The sequence below is a fragment of the Phaethon aethereus genome (assembly GCF_964289735.1).
Source record: "Phaethon aethereus genome assembly, chromosome: 4".
Classification (NCBI taxonomy): Eukaryota; Metazoa; Chordata; class Aves; order Phaethontiformes; family Phaethontidae; genus Phaethon; species Phaethon aethereus.
The window spans coordinates 74,506,170-74,525,533 of record NC_138578.1 but is presented as its reverse complement, the minus strand read 5'-3'; the positions used below and the strand labels follow the sequence as shown (position 1 = coordinate 74,525,533).

The window sequence follows — 19,364 nt, the reverse complement described above, 5'->3', positions numbered from 1 at the left end:
ACTGTTCCTCTCAACAAGTGTAATATGCAATCCAAACTTCTTAGTTACAGGGAGAGAAAATGAGGGATGATTTAGAAAGGAGTCAAATTCTTCTAGAAGGTGCATCTAGAAGAAGATGCATCTAGAGATGCATTGGATTTTAAGCCTGAAAAGGATGAGCACAACTTGTAAACACCATCTGCAAGATGTCCAAACTATTGGTATTGTAGAATATGTCCCTGGTTCTGCACTGAAACAGAATCTCATGTTTCATCCTCATAAAAGTAGTCAACTCTAAATGATTTCTGAATATAATAAATAGAGTACAAATAAAAACAGCACGTGGCACTTCCCTGGATAAATGAAAGAATTCAGCATACAGCATGATGGTGGTATTTTCATGACATTTTTTCACGCAAACAAAGCAGCGTAATTTACAACCTGCCCAGAAAATATATGGCAGGGTTGCCAAGAAATGGTTACTGTTGCTAGCAACGCAAATGATAGACAAATTATTTTCTGTGAGCTCCTACATTATGTTTGTTACAATATGAATTTGATTTAATGTTATATTCATCATTATCAAAATCAAGAGAATTTGATTCAGGGGGTGGGTGAGACAACATTTTCTCCCACCACCCCAGAAGCGTCTGCCAGGCCAAGCTAGAAAATGAATTTTGCTAAGTATTTGTATGCTAACTCACACTGAAGTTCTTGCACCAGACTTCTTCACTTGTTATGCCATGTGCTTGCTTGTGGTTTTGAGGTCTGTTTGCTACACTGATGACTTGGAAGGATAATGGACATCAGCAGTTCGTTGCTGTAATTCACTATTTCAGTGCTGGTTTATGCACCCCGGTTCGTGTGTCACCTTATTCTGTCAGAATGAACACATCTTTGGCAATAGCTGTCTACACCGTGTGGTGCGATAGATCATCCTCACAGTGTGTTTTTCAATAGTCAGGCAATAACATGATGTTATGTATTTAAGTATGTTTATAACTTTAGAAGAAGATTCTACCAGTCTTGCAGATGTCAAGGACAAGTCACACTGACATGGCTGGGATAAGAAACCCTCTGAGGCTTGGTCACAATTAATCCTCTTTGTACATTAGACGGTTTTGTGTTTCCTTTGGGATACTCTGAGCTGTGTTTTGAGGTGTAGACTTTCTGCTCAGTGTAGCTATTTGCATACAGATGCATCCCCATATGTTTTTCAGCCATAATGCTGGTATGTGCTGTTGATAGATCTTGGCAGCTGAGGATACAGGTCATAGAATAAGTATGTGTCAGACCTATTTGAAGAAATAATCCATGTGCAGGTGACAAAGAAATGGATTTTGAATAAGAAAATTCAACCTACTAGTTGAGTTTTTGCAAAATTGATATATTTGCAATACGTAGCTACATATATGTAATATACATGGGTATAGTGTATGTGTGCATATATATATATGTATGGGTTGCATGAGGCCATAAAAAGATGTATTTTCCAAAATCAAACCTTTTAAGCACTTGCTGGTGGGGCAGGATTATTTTCACTGCTTTAGAACACAGGTATCTCTACCTGAGATGGTTGACTTAAGCTCCCTTTATTGTTGATGGAGATTTGGTCAACGTAGTCAGGGGTGTATGGCAAGACTCATCTCATCTTAAAAAAAGTCACCTGAAACAGGCTGGATCAGTCTGGTGCTAGAAATGCCTGTTTCTCTTAATTGATGAAAAAGGGAGTCTCCAGTGATGAGCTCAGTTGTGTCTAAAATTAGACAGAAGGAACCCGAACCATATTGCTGATTTTGCTGCAGACTGCTGACTAAAATCTCCCATATGTAGTATAAATTTTAGGTCTAATTTTCTGCCGCCCTGCCTGTTGAATAGTTATATGTGCATTTGTAAAACGAGGCTAACTCAGTACTAATTTTAAACAGAAGTTTGAACTGATTGGGTCAATTTTTTCTTAAAAAAAATCCTCATTTGATGCACTCAATTCCTGTGAAAGGTGAAAGGCACTATACAGAATGGGCCCACTGGCGCTCTCTCATTTAGGACCTCAGCTGTGAAATAAGTATTTGAGGTGTAACTAGCATCGATTCCTGACCAGTGGCTTATGCTTTGCCAGTTCCTAGCCATCGGTGCTATGTTGGCAACGGCACAGAGTACAGAGGTACGGCAAAGACAACCATTTCTGGACACAGCTGCTTGCCTTGGGATTCAGACTTGCTTTATCAAGAGCTACACGTCGACAGCGTTGAGAAAGCAATACAGCTTGGCTTGGGGCCGTTCTCTTACTGCAGGTGAGAAAAGTTCACGTTTGCCTTGTATTTGTAAATCAAGAGATGGATGTATTGGGAAAGGGAGAAGTGCCAAGAATCTCAAAGCAGGTGTTATCCCCGTCTTGGAAAATCTAGACTGACATTAACAGCCTGACACAAGGGATGTAAGTGTGCAGAAGATAAGATCTGGTGACAGGCTACATCAATAGCTGGGTCTGCCAAGAGAAGCTCAGACACAAAATAATATTGGAAATTCCAGGTCCTTATTTTTCCTGGGATTTTTTTTTTTTTTTAATGAGAACATAGTGGAAAATTTTTGAAATTGTTCATAAATTACTATCTAAAAGGATATGCACTAGCCAAGTTGAAATGGTTAACTTTCGATTTCTAATTCTCAAATTGTGAAATATGTAACATAAATGAAGATATTTTCAAAAGTGAAGTTATTTGAAAATGAAAAATCAAAGCGCTATGCTTCAATAATGTTGAAATGGGATGTCAAATTTCTTTCCTGTATTTCTTCCAGAACAAAATTATTGCAAAAAAATTTTTCACTGTTTCAATTTTGATCGAACAACATATATGATAAACTGCATTTCTGCTAAAGTTTTAGGTTCAGCTATAATGAAAATGTTTGTGATATATAGGTTTGTGCTTTCTCCTCAGTCACTTTATGTTCCCCTGTCTCTGAGGTCTTAATGAGATCAATGGATATCCACAAATAAAGGGAATGTTTCCATTTACAGAGAATCCTGGAGATGAGAAAATGCTAGAAACAGCAAAATTTAGATGCTTCTCCATAAATTACTCATTGATGTCTTGGTTTTGGGTTGGTTGTGGTTTTTTTAAAATGGAAGTTAGACCAGTATTTCAGGAAGATCAGAATGTACTGCACTTCCTAATTTTCTTGGTGATAAAATGCATGCATGCTGAAAGTAGCTGCTCTTCTCCATCTAACACAGGCTAATAAAGAGTTCCTACACCCTCCTTTAACCCAGATTGGTTTGCTTTCCAAAGCTTGGTCCTGGTTCAAGCACTTAAGCATGAGATTTATGGTGTCCCAGCACAGCATAGCAATTTATTAAGCACATATTTTATACTTCGATAAATCTTGATCCCTTCAATTTGCATCATTTAAGCATAATATTCACTTGCAGATCTGAAATGCAAAGAATGAAATGGTGTAGGAGCTGATGTGTTCATGTTCTGTAGAGCTGAGAAAAAAGCTTTTCACTTTTTTGTCAGCTTGTTACAGTTTCTGGGGATATCTCTGCTATACTATATAATCCTGCAGATTTCTTCTTCTTCAAGTAGTCTAATTTAGAAACATTGTTGGCGGGAGATGACTCAACCTGTGTTGCTTCTTTGGTTCTGAGAATTTGAAAGTGCTTTAATCTTTTTCTGAAGAGCGGTCAGATTAAAAAGAAAAAATGAAGAACCTTAAAATAATAAATAATGCTTCTGATAAATCCAACTGAAATTCAAATTACTGTTTATCTGGAGCCCTGAATTACCTTGGTTATTTTTTTGGGCCTACTGAAGATCTTTCGGGGTCTTCAAAGTTTGGCTTTATTCTTGGGAGTAAATTGGGCAAATTTCTGGTTACTTATATGGCATTGATAAAGACAGTTAGGCTGTACCATGGAGAAACCCTAATGGAATCAAACCAAGACCTCTTTAATACCAAGGTAACAAAGGGCTAAACTGTTTCTGATATCCCTTTTTTTTTTTTTTCTCTTTTGAGGAATACAATATTTTCTTGAAGTAGTCTTTCATTTCCTCAGACTCTCCAGGGAATGTGAACCTGATCTTCTCAAATTCATTTTTGCTAGCTATTCTTGTTATGGGTTTTTTATGAATCTACCTGTGTTGGAATTTCCTCGCTTTAAAAAATCATCTAAAAAAGGAATCTTTCCCATGGGATTTAGTCCTGAAAATAGCTAAGCTGATATCTGTTAAAGCACTTCAGTGTGGGCTGTATTTAAACCATGTGAACATGCTCATGTATCCGAATACTTGTAGGCAAATTTTCCAGGTGTTTAGTCATGTGTCTGGATTTCAGGTCCTAGAGAACCTTAGACTTGGTTAGCTTTAAGCATGAAGAATGCTACTGAAAGGCTGCTCACCCATTTAGTGGTTAGCAGGTGCTTCAACGCTTGGTCAGATGGCTCGAAACCCGAGAGTCCTGTCAGTCCTCTGCACGGTGCAAGAGGAAAAAGCGGAAAACCTCTGGGAAGCTTGGTTAATGCTTGTAATTCACTCTCCCCCTGAATTAGAAATCCAGATGACGATGAGAAGCCATGGTGTTACATCATGAAGGACAACAGTTTGTCTTGGGAGTATTGTGACATTCCATCTTGTGGTATGTAAAGGCTTGTTTAAAATCCATATTATGAATGAATGAAAAATGATTTATTGATACTAGAACAAGCTTTCACTGTATAATTTTGAATGTTCTACTGTTCCCAGGAGTGTTGAATATTTTAGTGTTTGCAGTAAATCAAATGACAACAACAAGTTGCTTTTTGCATTTTTTGGAGTTGCGATACAATCTGTGAATTTTTTCCTGAAACACTGTGTAACAGCGGTGTCACACTACAGCTTTCAGTCAAAATCATCCCAATATCACCAAATTTTCTGCTAGAACATGCAAGACATCAGAAATTATTGATGCTTTGGTACAAAGCAGGGAATTATGGGCCCAGAGAAGTGAATGGGCCTCTGCAAGTAAATGGAGAATGGGATCCTCAAGATGTATGAGACAGGTTTTTAATACCAAAACCTAAAGATTTTGCTCTTTCCCTAAATTAATATTTAACTGCTGTTAACATTGAAGCTGAACTTTAGAATGGAGTTGTAGTCTGAAAATTCAGTTTCTAAAGTCATCCTTTTATTTCCTTTTTGTTGTTCAAATGCATTTGATAGATGATATTAACACGTGTCCTAGTCCTTGCTATTGCAATGGCAAAGCTCAGTCCAGATTCCGAAAATGAAGATGTGGTGTATCATGCATTCAGTTGTGCCTCCTCCGGTAGTGAAGATTGCATTTGTACTGGAAAATGAAGCACTGTCTGGGGATGTTCACAGATGCATTTAATTTACACTAATACATGTGTAGCCAGTGTTGGGAATAGGCATACATTTCAGTCTTGCAAGTCTCCCGAGGAACTGAATGAGTTTCAGTTGTATGTGAATGTTTAATGATAATTTAACAAACCTTTCTTTTAAAGGCTCCTATAAAAGTTCCAGTCCTTCAAAATCACAAGGATTTATAGTCTGATGCCCTATTCCTTTATATCTCAGCAAGGAGGGAAAGGAGGCCACCAGTTCCAGACAAGGTAGATAGTTCTGCAGTTACCAGAAGACCATGTGGGAGAAGACACAAAAAAAGAAGTTTTGTGAGACCTAGGATTGTTGGAGGATCTTCATCTCTGCCTGGATCTCACCCCTGGACAGCAGCTATCTATATTGGAGAGAGTTTCTGCGGTGGAAGCCTTATTCAGACTTGCTGGGTTGTGTCAGCGGCGCACTGCTTTGCTAACAGGTAAACTCACCCGTCAGTCTGACAGTCGGTCCTCTCCTCATCATAGTCACCATCTGCCTATGACTCACAACAAACCTGAACTGAAACAAGTGAGAAAGAAGATGAGATTATGTATGTGAGAAAAGGCCAATGTTTCAAAAGGAGTTTCCAGGAATGTGAGTGCAGTTCATGGGCTAACAAATAGCTGAGAGTCCTATTATCTCAGAAGCCCTTATCTTGTTCCTTAAGGAGTCTCAAAGAAGGTAAATGACCCAACTGAAGGAATAAGGGAGTGCTGAGCTGGACATAGAATGGGAGCTTGCATGTGCAGACATCTGCAAGGGAATATAAGCATTTGCCTTCTTCTCAGTTACCTTTTTGAACATTTATGCCTGCTTTGAGGTGTAACACAGATGACTAGCTCATTGCTCTGTTTTATTCAAAAAGGCTGAGACAAATAATAAAGCAATGATTTATTAGAGACGATAAATTACTGCTGGTTGACACAAATAGAGTGGGCTGAGCTTTACAAAAAAACAAAGGGAAGAACTGAACTGCTGTTCAATTTTTAAGGCTGATTTCCTTGAGAGGTGTTTTGGTTTTTTTGAAGTCTTTTTGCGCTCCAGCTGTGGGACACTGGAGAAAATATTGGCTATTGATTGACTTCTACTTAATTCTAAATATTTCATTTTCCACAAATGTTGAACACTTTCCCTGATATCAGCTTGATCACATTGATGTGAAAAATATTACATCATTTCATACCCATTGCTCCTTTGCATAGTAAAGAAGCCAAGAGAAACAGAAAACCTTGTGCCAGAATACATACACTGATAGCTTCTAGAGCTAATAATACCATTGTGAATGCTGTACTGAAGCATTTGGAGCTTGAGCCACAACACATTTGTTTTTCAAATGTTGTGAAATAGCTACTAACTTTGGCAGCTATTCAGGACATTTCCACCCACTTCCAGCTGGTGGTTTGGTACATACAGATTTTCCATAATTGCTGCATTGTAATTTGCACTCTTCTGTGTGTTTAGTACCTCTGAGTTAGCCACATTTTCTACTGTTTTCCACTAGGCAACAATAGATACCTGTGCATCTAACTTGTTTGGGTTTTTTTTTTTCCTTTTCTGCAACTCCTCCTGTTTTATTTCTTTTCCTCAATGAATCTCCTGTAAGTCATAGTAGAACCACTCAGTGCCTTTAAAATCTATTCTAAATACTATCCTGGGAAGCAAACTTCCACTCTGTTTTCCAGTCTCAAAATCTGATTTTCAAGGGAGGTGGTTTACCACTGTGAGAACATTGGAGAAAATCCTGGCCTTGCCTATCGATTGAAGAATATTTTATTGTCTTCTTGTTCGCCAGTCACAGAAAGATAAACTTGTGCTTTCCTTCATTGACCATAAACACATTTTTTTGTTGCAGAGTAGCTGCTGGCTGTCTGAGCTGCAATTAGTTAGAATCTCTTTCCTCTAAGTACATCACTCTTGATCATTGCTTCATGCTCCGTACTGGAGGAGACCCCACAGTGCTTTTTGTATCTGACGGGCACTACAGAGGCACAGAAACACAAAACACAACTAGGGAAACTTTGCAATGGCATTGACCACTCTGCATCTGTGCGTCATGCGTGGCAGCAGGTATTTTCTGCACCTGCACTGGATAACAAAACACATGAGTGCTCCAATGTTGAAGACACTTGCTAACTAGATTTGTTGTAGACTTAGGCACATGCAGATCGAATTGGTTTTAAAGCAAGAGTGAAATTTGAATTCTGTTGCTTTCAAAGCTAGAGAATTTACTGTCTTTCCAAACACTTCCCAATTATTCCCAAATGTCTCTTCCTTCCCAAGTTACACTGGTTCTTATTAGTTGTCTGTTCTAGGACACTGGCTGTGAGAGGACTGTGGTCTTTTTAAAGTAAACAATCAGTGGCTGTAAAAGATGGTGCAAATCACAAAAACTGCATTCTCCTCAGAGTGCGGTTTTCCCATTAGATCAGTATGCTGTTGGGACCTTCCTCCACCAAGCTGCTTTTGACCCTAGACAACAGAGTTAACATAGGTCAATCTAATCTCAGAGAAGAAGTGGTGATATCTCTCAGGTGGACGCTGCTCAGATGTTCCCGAGTTATCTGTTTAACAGCATCTTTAAAATCTTGACCCACATCTGTAATATTTTTAAGAGCCTGGTTTCCCTGAGAAATGAGATATCCATCACTGGCTCATCTTTTGGCCCCTCATTTCTTCCTCAGTAATACTTGTACTCGTTGGCAAAGTCTGGCTGGAGTTGACCCAGTTGTTTCTAGAGCAAGAAGTGCTTGCAGCCCCTGAAGATGCTTGTTAGCCAGAGAGCAGCTGGGCAGTTGTGCATGTGCTTGCCTTTTACTGCTGTCAAGGAGCAGCAGCCTTTAATTAGGCTAATCAGGACCCACAGAGCCTGGGACTCGCTGTAACACTGGTCGTCTTTTTCCCGGCCCAGAGTAGGTAGGAAGCCTGGGGAACAGGTCAAGGCATTATGAGAGTGTAAATAATGGATGTGGTGGGGAGCTGAGGTTATCACAGTTCACGGGACACACAGCCGTTGGAAATTAGGTTTCGTTTGACTGGCTAATCACAGAATTGTGTGTTCTCTCTTTTGTATTACAGTCCACTAAAATCAACTGTTACAGTAGTTCTGGGACAGCATATATTTAATAGAACAACTGATGCAACACAAACATTTGAAATAGAGAAATACATCTTGCATCCTCAGTATTCTGTGTTCAACCCTACTGAACATGATATTGGTGAGTATTTCTGTTCTTACAATTTTATTTTCCGTTTACTCAAGTTAGTTTCAAGTTGAGTTGATCTGTCAAAAATTGCCTTCATAAGGGAAAAATCATAGGCATTAGGAGAAGCTTTTGAGCACAGAGAGTTCTTAGTTCTACCAGGGTTATAACAGCATCTGAAAGCTAGACAAATTCAGATGAGAAACAAATTGCAAATTTTAAATAATTATGATAATTAGCCTTTGGAGCAATTTACCTAAATGTATGGCAGATTTGTCATCACTTCAAGTCTTTGTGGGGTTCGGCATTTTTTTCAACTGAACCAGAAACTGTGGGCTTGATGCAGGAATTACTTGGTAAAATTCTATTGTCTGTATTGTATAGAGGATCTGACTAGATGAATATAATAGCCCCATCTGCTCTGAAAATCTATGTTACTAAGAATAATTTTTTACACTGAGATAGGTTTAAAAATCAGCTGTCTTATCAGTGAAAAGCTAAATGCCCTTCTGATTGACCTTACAATATGAGTCAGAATGACAATGGAACAGCAATTCGCTTCTTATTTTCTGATCTGCTCTTGTGGAAGGTGGCATGTCACCCCAGGTTATCAAGCTGTGTGAGCACTTTTTCTTTGAGACTATTTAATATCCTGGCATCGGAGATGTTTTAGGCCAGGCATGTACTGGCTTTTTTTCTCCCAGATGGGGAATATTTTCCACTGTGTAGCAAAAAGCATTCAGATTCTGTGTTGGTGGGAGGTCTGTCACAGCGTAACAGGAGACGAACTGGATTTGGGGTATTACTCTGCTCTGAAATACCTTGGAATAAACCACTGTTGGAACTTTGAGATCTTCTAACTTTATGAATTACTCTGAAACGTGGCGTGCCTCGCTGATGTGCAATGTCCAAATCTAGGGTCAGCTGAACATGGAGTTCCTAAGGTGTGCCCCACTGCAAACAAACAAGCAGGCAGAAACTGGGGGGGAAAGATGTGGGGGCACATTCTGCCCTGTCAGTGATTTATACTGACGCAGCAGAGGGTTATTTCCTGCTAAAAATGCTTTTCTAAAGGAAACGAACTACCTCATGAGTGTTTGCTGGGAAGTTCAGGAGATTCAGAAACAGGCAGTGTTGGTAGGGAAGAGCAGGAAGGCGAGGAAGAGCAAGCTGCTGAGTGTTGGAACATGATTTGTGTAGGCTTAGCCTGCGAGGTACTCTTTACGTGTTCCACAAAGGCCAAAAAATGTAGTCAGCAGTGAAATAAAACTATCCAGTGGGATCTCTTGCTTTCCACACACCTGTGCTCAGAAAACCTGGAGCTTCCAATAGGCACGATGTGCAACTTTAATAGGTGTGTCCATGTTACCTCAGCTCTGTCCTCTTGGAGTAGTGTGCCCAAATCCAACATGTTGCCCTTATACCAAGCACAAATCCCGCCCTGTTGCTCTACAGCCAAACACAGGGGGTTTCCTACAGGGGAACCAATGTTTCTGCTACTTATGACATCTTTTTGAGTATCAAGTTTGTGCTGCTGCACAGCTCCGTATTTACACCATCTTCAGCCCCATGAGGGGATAGTAAAAGTTTTGTAGGTTATGTAATTCTTTGTAGCTTTCAGAAGTTTGATTTTGAATTTTCATTCCTTAATTTCTGAGATCTTGAATTTTGCTGAACTCGGTGATAATACAGAGTGCAAAATACACTAGCTCTTGCGTAATTAATTTTTTAAATCAAACTGGAATTAGGCAGGTGTCCAGACTTTCAGAAGCAGTGAGCACTTGCACATCCCATTTATTTCAGCTGGAAGTTGTGGATATGTCACTGTTATTTAACTTTAAGGTGGGAGGAGACATATATATTTTCTATCTTCACCCTTCTCTACAAAGGCAGTGAAGCAGAATCTGCTCCGTGAGCGCAGCATAAAATAAATATTCCCACAAGGGGAGTAGCTAATGTTTCAGCCTTCAATTTGCTGAGAAATCAGGTGCTGTTGAGATGAGTCTGTCTGTCTTTGATTGAAATATCTTAATTAAGAGAGGCTTAGGGGATAATTAATGTTGTATCTGAGACCCATTGCTGCCAATCCCATTAAAGAAAGGGAACAGTCACTTTATTACTCCTATATTTTCTGTTCACCAGCTCTGATTAAACTGAAGAAGAATGGCCAACGTTGTGCTGTCAAGTCCCAGTTTGTTCAGCCCATCTGCTTGCCGGAGAGTAACACCATTTTCCCTGATCAGTTCAAATGTCAGATTTCTGGATGGGGGCACAAGCATGAGAGTGGGTATCTGTAGAAAAAAACATAATAATTAAAACATAATGCTCAATTATTTGTTATACAACTCATAGTTTGGTAAAATATTTTCCAAGGGACTTCTGCCGGGATTCTTTTTATCTACCTTTAGGTGTTTACAACTTTTACATCTCAAACAGTCATCCTGAACTTCCTTTATAGTCTTTGGAATTTGGAGTGTGGTTTCTTGACTAAATGTTTGCATCCATTTTAGGACGAGATGAGCTGTGAGCTAGCTAGATCTCTGTGGACTGGGAGGGGAGCAAGCAGCTTAGCTGTAGGTGCCAACAACTTGACACCTTAGTCGAGTGAATCCTATCTCTGGTTTCTCAAGGTATATATCAAAGACTGCAAACCAAACACAATCAACTTGCTAGTCTGTGATGGAGGAGATCTTTGCCTTCAGAAGCCAGAAAGTTTGGAAATATCTACAGGAGAGAGCCAGATACACTTTGGGCTAAGAAGTGCTTACATCCATCTTGGAAAAAGGTGGAAAAATCCATGCCATCCTTTCAGATGAGGAATTTCAGGATTATGAGGCTTGGCCGTGCGCTTTGATGTGGAGATAGCAAACACCTATGTAGACAGATGAGAAGGATGAGGGAGCTGGCTGCCTCATTTTGGTAAGAGATTCAGAATGAGCAAATGTTGTCCTGGTCTAAACATGTAGTCTAAAGGCAAAAAGAGGTATGGAGCCTTTGATAAATTGATGATTTAATATCACATCTGGAAAGAGCAGAGAACAGGAGTGCTGGGGGAATGTTCCTGAGTCTCTAGGAAATGAGAGAACCCAAAATGGGTTAATGCCTGGACATGGCATACTGTTATTTTAAAGGGCATGGAGTCTGACTGGAGGATCAGAAAGTGATCTGATCACTAGAAAAATTATTATCTTTTAAAGAGATTCATAACACAAATATAACTGAGATGTATTAAGTGTGTTTATATGTTGCATTGTGCATTGTGTTTCCATGTTACGATATTCACATTGTATAAAAATTATTTTCTTTTCCTCTCTGGGAATTTTTTAAAAGATATATCTGGTTATTCAAATGTCCTGCAAGAAACACTGATTCCAATTATTCCTGAGGAGAAATGTAGAAGCCCTGAAATTTATGGAACAGAAATCACCGAAAATATGTTCTGTGCTGGCTACTTTGACAGCAAATCTGATGCTTGTCAGGTAATGTTGTGAATCATCTCTAGGCAGAGAATATAAATGTATATTATTGTCAGAAATGCTGCAGTGTTACAGTGCTTTCTTTTGATATTACAGTGTTCCTAAAGAAAAGAAAGGTTCCTAAAGAAAAGAAAGGTTCCTAAAAAAAAGAAACTTATGTGACTGCACTGTTTGCTTCCACCTTAATTTTTTAAGCTGTTCAATGTCAATTAAGTTCTATGGAAGGGAAAAAAAACCTCCAGGGTGTTATATTCCTCCTTCCTGTATAAAAGGCAGTGGCTGTGCCCCGGGGGGTGAGTTGCTTTAGCTCCTGGCCGGGCTTGCAGTGTGATGGCAATGGTTTGCTGGCCAGCTGGGAGCACAACCAGCATGTACCTGTACGGAGCCAAATCCCTGAGCTGCTGCCTCTTGCCTGACTGGTAATAAGGGTACCCGGGTAGGAGGTGGAGAGCAGTGGCCAGGTTTGGAGGAGGAAGGAGCTGAGGTTACTGTAGTGGATGGGATTTAATGGTGTAGAATATCAGTCAGTTGGAAACTGTGTTTCATGACTTCAGTCCTTTATAAAATGACCTTATGCTCTTACTACTTTGCATCTCTTTTTGAGTTATGTCACACCCTGGCTCTGAATAAGGGTGTAGAATTGTTGTGGTAATAGATGAGACTATTTTTTAAATGAAGGATCAGATTATTCCTCACAGAAACCTTCCGATTTTATCTTCATTTTGAAGGAGGAGGGTTATGCACTATTAGCATAAGTTAAGTATCAGGCAGCATGTAGCTAATAGCTGGCAGTGAGATTAAGTAAAGCAAAGAATGTCATGTATACTGTGTGCTGGAACCCCTATAGTCATCGTAAAAGTGTCCAAAACCAGCAGGAGCCCAGGGTTTCCAGGCCAGGGCTGAGAACCGATTGTAGTTATTGTAGTTACTGGCTGCAAGTGTTCGTACTTGCCAGAGAACTAGACACTACCTTGCTTGCTCAGTTTTCCTTGCCTTAGTCAGGAAGTACAAATACAAGATGCAGCTTTATAGCTCGTTCTCGCTCCCTGCCATGGAAAAAACAGAGTTAATCAGGAATGAGAGGGAGAAAGGAGAAAGCAGAGGGAATGAGAGAGGGGCTGCACAATGACAAGTGGTCTGGAGAGAGTTGCAAAGTGGGAGAAATAGTGGTTTAGAGTCATGTTGATGAAGAAAAGTGCTCGTGACATGAAATCATTATTAGTGAATCAATAATTCTTCCCCCCCCCCCCCGTTGGCAGACTTGTAGTGTGGTCTGAGGAGAAATAGTGACATTAATTAATAGAAAATTAATGTCACAACAAATGTAGCTGACCTCTGAGTTTTCTCAATGCATGGAAATTAGACTATAAACAATCTTTTATGTATAAAAATATTTCAAGATCAAGAAATGCCAAGTAGATAGTGTGTTCTGCTTGATTATTTTTTAAAGATTTTCTTGGAAACTCTTTTTTTTTTTTTTTTTGGTCAGTGCACTGATATCGAAGTTTTGAGAAGTAAATTGATCTCGGATACAAAACCTCATTTGATGTACCTCATTTATCACAGAAATCTCCTAGTCTAAAGGCAGCACAATTTTACTACCTACTTTGCTCTCAAGGGATTTTCTTTTTAAATAGGAAAAAATATATTTCTCCTTCGTGTCAAATAACTAGCGTGGTGGCTCTTTTCACCAGTACCCTTTAAGTCACATTTGCCTTTTCATTTCTCCAGGAAGTTAGTCTAAGAGTAATAATAATAAAAATCCCTTTCCTGAATGCTTGCAAGCTTTTAAATAAGTATAAATGTTCCAAATTCATCCTTGCCATAGTGTGTTATCAAGCAGTAGTTTGTTCTTATTTTCAGTTTATGGTTTTAATGACAATGTGAATGCTTAGTAGCATCAAATTCAACCGAGGCAAAAACCCCATATGCCACGTAAAATTATAGCATCCCATAGTCACATGGAAAAATGTTTATGTATGCAACACCTTTCTTTGAAAACTTTTGTGATCTCTGACAGTTGCAATAAGCTGCATTGAGAAACTCTCCAAATACTCTGCCTTATGTAATCCATCCATGCAGAGCCCATATTACACATTGTGTAAGCCTCAGAGACTTGCTTACTCCCATTGCAAGTGACCCAAATCAACCATGCTTTTCTGTAGGTGTCTGAATCTAAAAGAATTTAAGATTTTTAAACAAAATGTGGTATTTTGATACTTCTATTCCATGTGGAATTAAAAAAACCCACAATCATATTAGAGGTATGACTAAAAAAACTTTCTATAATGAAACTTCAGGAGACCACTGCTTCCATGTTGGTTTGTTTTTTTTTTTAGTTTAAATCTCACATACTAACATTCTTAATTTAGGATTTTACCAAACTGACCTTTTTCCAATTGCTTTCTATCAAATTGGATAATCTTTGCTTACTTTTAACACAGGGAGATTCTGGTGGGCCTCTGGCCTGTGAGAAAAATGAAATCTCTTACCTCTATGGAGTTATCAGCTGGGGAGATGGCTGTGGCAGAGTCAACAAACCTGGAGTGTATACACGAGTGACAAACTATGTAAACTGGATTAATGAGAAAATATCCCCCCGGAAAACTAGTTGAACAGTTAAATATGCTAACATTTGAAGCAGGGTTCAAGTGTCTTTTGGTTTCATTGAAGTAGCATAAATATTTTATTATAAGTTTGTATGAAAACTGCCATGGTAATTCTTAGCAATTCCAAACCAGACCACCAAAAGTCAGCCTACTCTACCTGATGTCAGCTTCCTTGATCTAGAATCTTAGGGCTGTGGATTGCTCAAGATAAAAGACTGTCTTTATTTGGCTGAATATAACAAACATGTCGAGACAGTGCACCAAAATCTACAACTGTTTGTCTGCTTGGTGGATTACATAGAGTGATTTGAATATGTTTGTGCAGTGTCTGGTGGAGCTGTCATCCCCCAAACCTACCTGTAACAACATTGTCCTTGTATTCTCATGAGATAAAAAAATAGATAGGAGAAGCACCAAAAATGAAATTCCCTCCCCCTCAGAAGTGCTCTCTTGAAGTTCAGGTCAAGAGACACCAGTAGAGTAAGGTGAGTAAAGCTGCTCCTCAGCTAACCGCAACAAGCCATTCTGGGGAAAAAACAGAGGGTTTAGGTTTTGATTCAACCAAACATGTAAACACAGGTTTATGTTCTCCTGACATAAAACTAGGAATATGCTTCAGAGCTCTACTGAATCTGGTGTGCAATTTTCCAGCAAGGTTAATGCAAAACCTCTTGAGAGCACGAAGTTTCTTGCTGAAAAATACTGGCAGTCAGTGCATCTGGCTTCAGGCTGATGCAGTTAGGACCTTTTGCAGACTGTGAGCTGCTCCTCACCCTAAGGATAGCAGTGGAAATATTTCACCTTGATGATAAATGTCTAAGTGTTTCTTAAATTTGACAGTGTTTTGAAGATGGCTTAGATTTTGTACTAACAAGTTGTTCAACTTTTTAAATAGTTCAGGAAGGAGGTTTCTGTTAACAGATTTTTAAACTGGATGGCTTGGGGAGCAGCTTGACATTTTCCTTTGCAGTTTGATGATATAAACCACAGCTTTGCTGCCATGGTCTATGGAATTGTTATGGGAACAATCAAAGAAATTATTACAATATAGAGCTGTTTAGAGGCTGTAGACTCAGCTGTGTGAGCAAAAAAAGGCAGAAAATGATTCAACAAAAAAATCTGATAAAGAAGAATGGAAAAGTACAACTTTTTTTTTAATACAGGGAACGTTTAGCCGTGTCAGATGAGTACATTTGGAAGTGTTGATATGAAATGTATTTCTTCTCTGGTAGTGAATGTTTTTGAATTCTCTTAAGTGTTTCAAGAAAAGCTATGCTTTAAGATAGAGAATTCTAAAGTGGTGCCTGGATACTCGGATATGTGTTTTGTTTTACAGTACTGGCAGTGTCTTCATGGGTTTCTTAGTTGTGGTGAGTGATTTTGGCAGTTAGAAGAAACTTTGTAATGAAAAATAACCAAAACCTAAATTTGTGTAAGTACAAATATCTAACAATGTTAATCTAGATGAATTATGTAAATGGTTTAATAAAAATGTTTACCTCCTATTTCTTGGACTTAGTCTGTTATGTTGAGTCTATTACATATAAAGTTAAAATTAAATCTTTGAATCCTTCCGTAGGTTGTTCAGCAGGTTGAGAGCTGGTAGAAAAATGAAATAACACTTCTCTGTGCTGGAAGGCATCTGAAAAGCTCTGCATAAAAATCAATGTCAGCTGGTGGTGCTCCCAGTCTTACGCAAGTGTGGCACAAAACTTCCAGTAGACAGATGTAAGAGCTTAGATATGATTTTCAGCTATAAATACTGTGAATACTAAGATCAGAGTCTTTAGTTTGTTTTTTCTGAAGCACTAAACACTAGCTTGACAAATTGAGATCCACCTCTGGGGTCTGATTCCAAAACAAGCTAAAGACCCTTGTTGCCTGGGTTTGCCTTCCTGGCCATTTGCAGTACGAGTCTGGCTTGCTTAACTCCACGAAACGAATGCGACTGTGTTACAAGACTAACTGTACCTGCTGCTGAAAGACAAGTACTATATCAGCATGAAGGAACCACTTACTCTTCTTTGGAAGGGATTCATTTGGAACAGGTTTCCAAGCAAAGCTTATGCCATTCTGAACGTCCATATCTGTTCTGTGACTTCAGTTTCACTTTGAAATTAATATCCATCCACACTGTGTATGCTTTTCAGCTGGTAGTTTTGTGTTACATGTATTTTCTTAGTCTTCTCTTGCTGTAAAGAAAGAAAGGTGTTAGACTGGTGTTCATGATAATTTTTGTTGAGCTTTGTAGCTGCGCTGTTTTCAAAATGTATGCTGTTTATATCAGCATATAGCAACACCAGTACAATCAATAAAATATTTTTTTTAAATACACGGACTGTTTCACTTGTGAACATTCAGTTTTCTGCCCTCAGAGGCCTCAGTGACAAACCTTCAGTCGATACGGTCACACTCTGAGTGCGCAAAAATGAATTTGTGGCTTTCAAAGCAGCCTGTTTGTCCACTGTTACTGCGTCGGTTTGGTGGAACTAAATGTCATCATTTGAGCATCTGATGTATCGTGATTAGCCCTGTATTAAATCCACAAACCCAGAGCAGGGGTGGCAAAGAAATGTCCAGGTTAAGTGAGAGGTCCTTGCATGACCTCTCACGCTCCTGACAGTGGTCACGTTCCTGTGGGGCACGCCAGAACCTTCTGCCTCCTCCTGTTGAGCATTACCCCGTGGAAACTCTTGCTCCACGTTTTTCTCCTGTTTTTAAGTGCTTATCACTTTGGTTAAAAATCCAACTTAAATTTACCAGCGAAATTTCATCTCATATTTTTCCCTAACATTTATCTTGAAATTGAATTAGAATTCAAAACCAGTTGAACAAACACATCCCTTATTCATTATGAAACACACTTAAAGATGGTTTTATTAAATTATATGTTATTCTGTGCAAACTGACCAATTCAAAGGGAAGAAATAAATGCAAACACCTAAAAACCCCCTTCTATTATGCTATTGAAAGAAAAATGTGCTTGGTGCTGTTTGAAAAAAAGCTGAAGAACTAATTACCATCAAATAAGATGCAGTAGGAGTATTTTCAGAATAATGGACTCTAATTAGTCCATTGCTCGTTGAAATAAATCTGAGGACGTCATTAACACATCTTCTTCTATTAAGTGTAGCTGCTCGCGGTTTGGTGTAAGTGGGTTGTTATCTCGTGACAGTTGCATTGCAAAGAAAGAAAAAAAAAGAGTATTTTTATCTGGGGTGGTTGGCTGTACGTTTTCTGGGAGCCAAGGGGAGCGCTAATTACAGGTTTTGAAAGCGAAAGCTGGGCGGTATAACGAAGCCGCTGGCTCGGGGGCGCGGGGAGGGGGTTGTCTCGGCCGGCGCCGCCAGGCCCCGCTCCGCGGAGCGCGCAGAGAATCCGTTCCGGGCTTTCCCGCCGCCCCGGGGCGCGGGGCTGCCGCGGCGGTCAGCTGCAAAGCCCGGAGCGGGATCGGGGCGGGGGTCGCGGCCGGGGGAGATCCCCCGAGGCGGCACGCGCCGGGCTGTCGCCCTCCGGCTGCCTCGGCCCGCGGCTCCCGCTAGCGTAACCCTAGGGAAGAAACAATAATAATTAAAAAAAAAAAACACACCCACCCAGCAAACCCACAAACCCCAACACCGCAATAAAATACGTGAATAAAGAACCAGCGGAAAGCTTCCCGGGACCCCCTTATCCCCTCAACCGGAGCCGCCCCGGCCCCTGCCCGTTCCCCTGCCCGCTGGGGCGGGGGGCGCCGGGGAGGGCCGGGCCGCGCTGGCCGCTCGCCCGCGTCGCTGCCTGTGCCTGTGCGGGGACCTAATAAAGCTATTTTGAAAGTGACCCCTCGGCCAAAGCGCGGGGAGGGAGCAGCGAGCCGGGCGCAGCTGTCCGGAATCATGACTGAAGATGACGGATTCCGTGGTGGTGGAGGGTCACGTCAAGTTGAGAGATGGAAAAAAGGTCCCCGCTCCCGGCGCCCCTTCGGCCCGGCCCCGCGGCGGGCCGGGGGTCCCTGACCGACGCCCCCCTCCCCAGGAGGGGCGAGAGCCCGCTCTTCCCTCCTCCGGCCCTGGCTAACCCTCTCCTTTTGCCTCTCGTTGCAGTGGAAGAGCAGGTGGCTGGTGCTGCGCAAGCCCTCGCCGGTGGCAGGTAAGAGCGGGGCGCGGAGGGGGGCCCGTCCTGCGGCCGGACGCGGTTCGGGGCCCCGGGGCAGGGAGTTTACAGGGCTCCCCTCGAGGCTGCCTGGCGGGGCTCTCCTCGAGCCGCCACCGCTCTTCCCAACCTATTGCTTTAATCGAAGGAGTGGGCAATAAATTATCTGGCAAACGACCAGGCGGCGGCTGTTGCCGGAGAGGGGCCGCCGGGCTAGGCGCCTCCGCACGGCCTCGGGCCGGCGGCCCTGCCCGGCCCGGGACCGCTTCCCCGTCAGAGGGTCGGCCGCAGGCCCGCCGCACCGCGGCAGCCCGGGGCGCGGGGCTGGGGCCCGGAGGCCGCTGCCCGGGGTAACGCCCGGCCGTCAGGCCGGCAGCGTTGTCTGTGTTGGGAGCGAAGGCTTTCGGTAGCTTAATAGCATGCACTGACTGAAAACAGTACTAAAGAACGTGCCTTTTCAAGGCGCAGCTACTTGGTTTGGGTTCCCCGTTTAAAATGCAATTTTTTTTTTAAAATTATTATTATATCTTCAGGGTGATTGGTAGCTATAAAAAAAAAAGATGGCATTGTAAGCTCGATAGTTATTTTTTG

General features: G+C 41.0%; 2 protein-coding genes across 2 annotated transcripts in view; both read left to right on the top strand.

Annotated features, from left to right (window-relative positions):
* Positions 1-14,648, top strand: part of HGFAC (HGF activator) — a gene marked incomplete at both ends in the record, with an annotated part of 45,976 nt that extends 31,328 nt beyond the window's left edge. The window contains 7 exons of the mRNA XM_081998922.1: positions 2,099-2,273; positions 4,529-4,614; positions 5,556-5,796; positions 8,433-8,572; positions 10,700-10,840; positions 11,888-12,036; positions 14,478-14,648. Coding sequence (XP_081855048.1) covers positions 2,099-2,273; positions 4,529-4,614; positions 5,556-5,796; positions 8,433-8,572; positions 10,700-10,840; positions 11,888-12,036; positions 14,478-14,648 — 1,103 coding nt within the window. The remainder of the gene's footprint in view (positions 1-2,098; positions 2,274-4,528; positions 4,615-5,555; positions 5,797-8,432; positions 8,573-10,699; positions 10,841-11,887; positions 12,037-14,477) is intronic.
* A 2,986-nt stretch (positions 14,649-17,634) lies between these two features.
* Positions 17,635-19,364, top strand: part of DOK7 (docking protein 7) — a 68,036-nt gene continuing 66,306 nt past the window's right edge. Inside the window, exons 1-2 of the mRNA XM_081999440.1 lie at positions 17,635-18,581; positions 18,725-18,770. Of these exons, the coding sequence (XP_081855566.1) occupies positions 18,528-18,581; positions 18,725-18,770 (100 nt within the window). The 5' untranslated portion in view covers positions 17,635-18,527. The remainder of the gene's footprint in view (positions 18,582-18,724; positions 18,771-19,364) is intronic.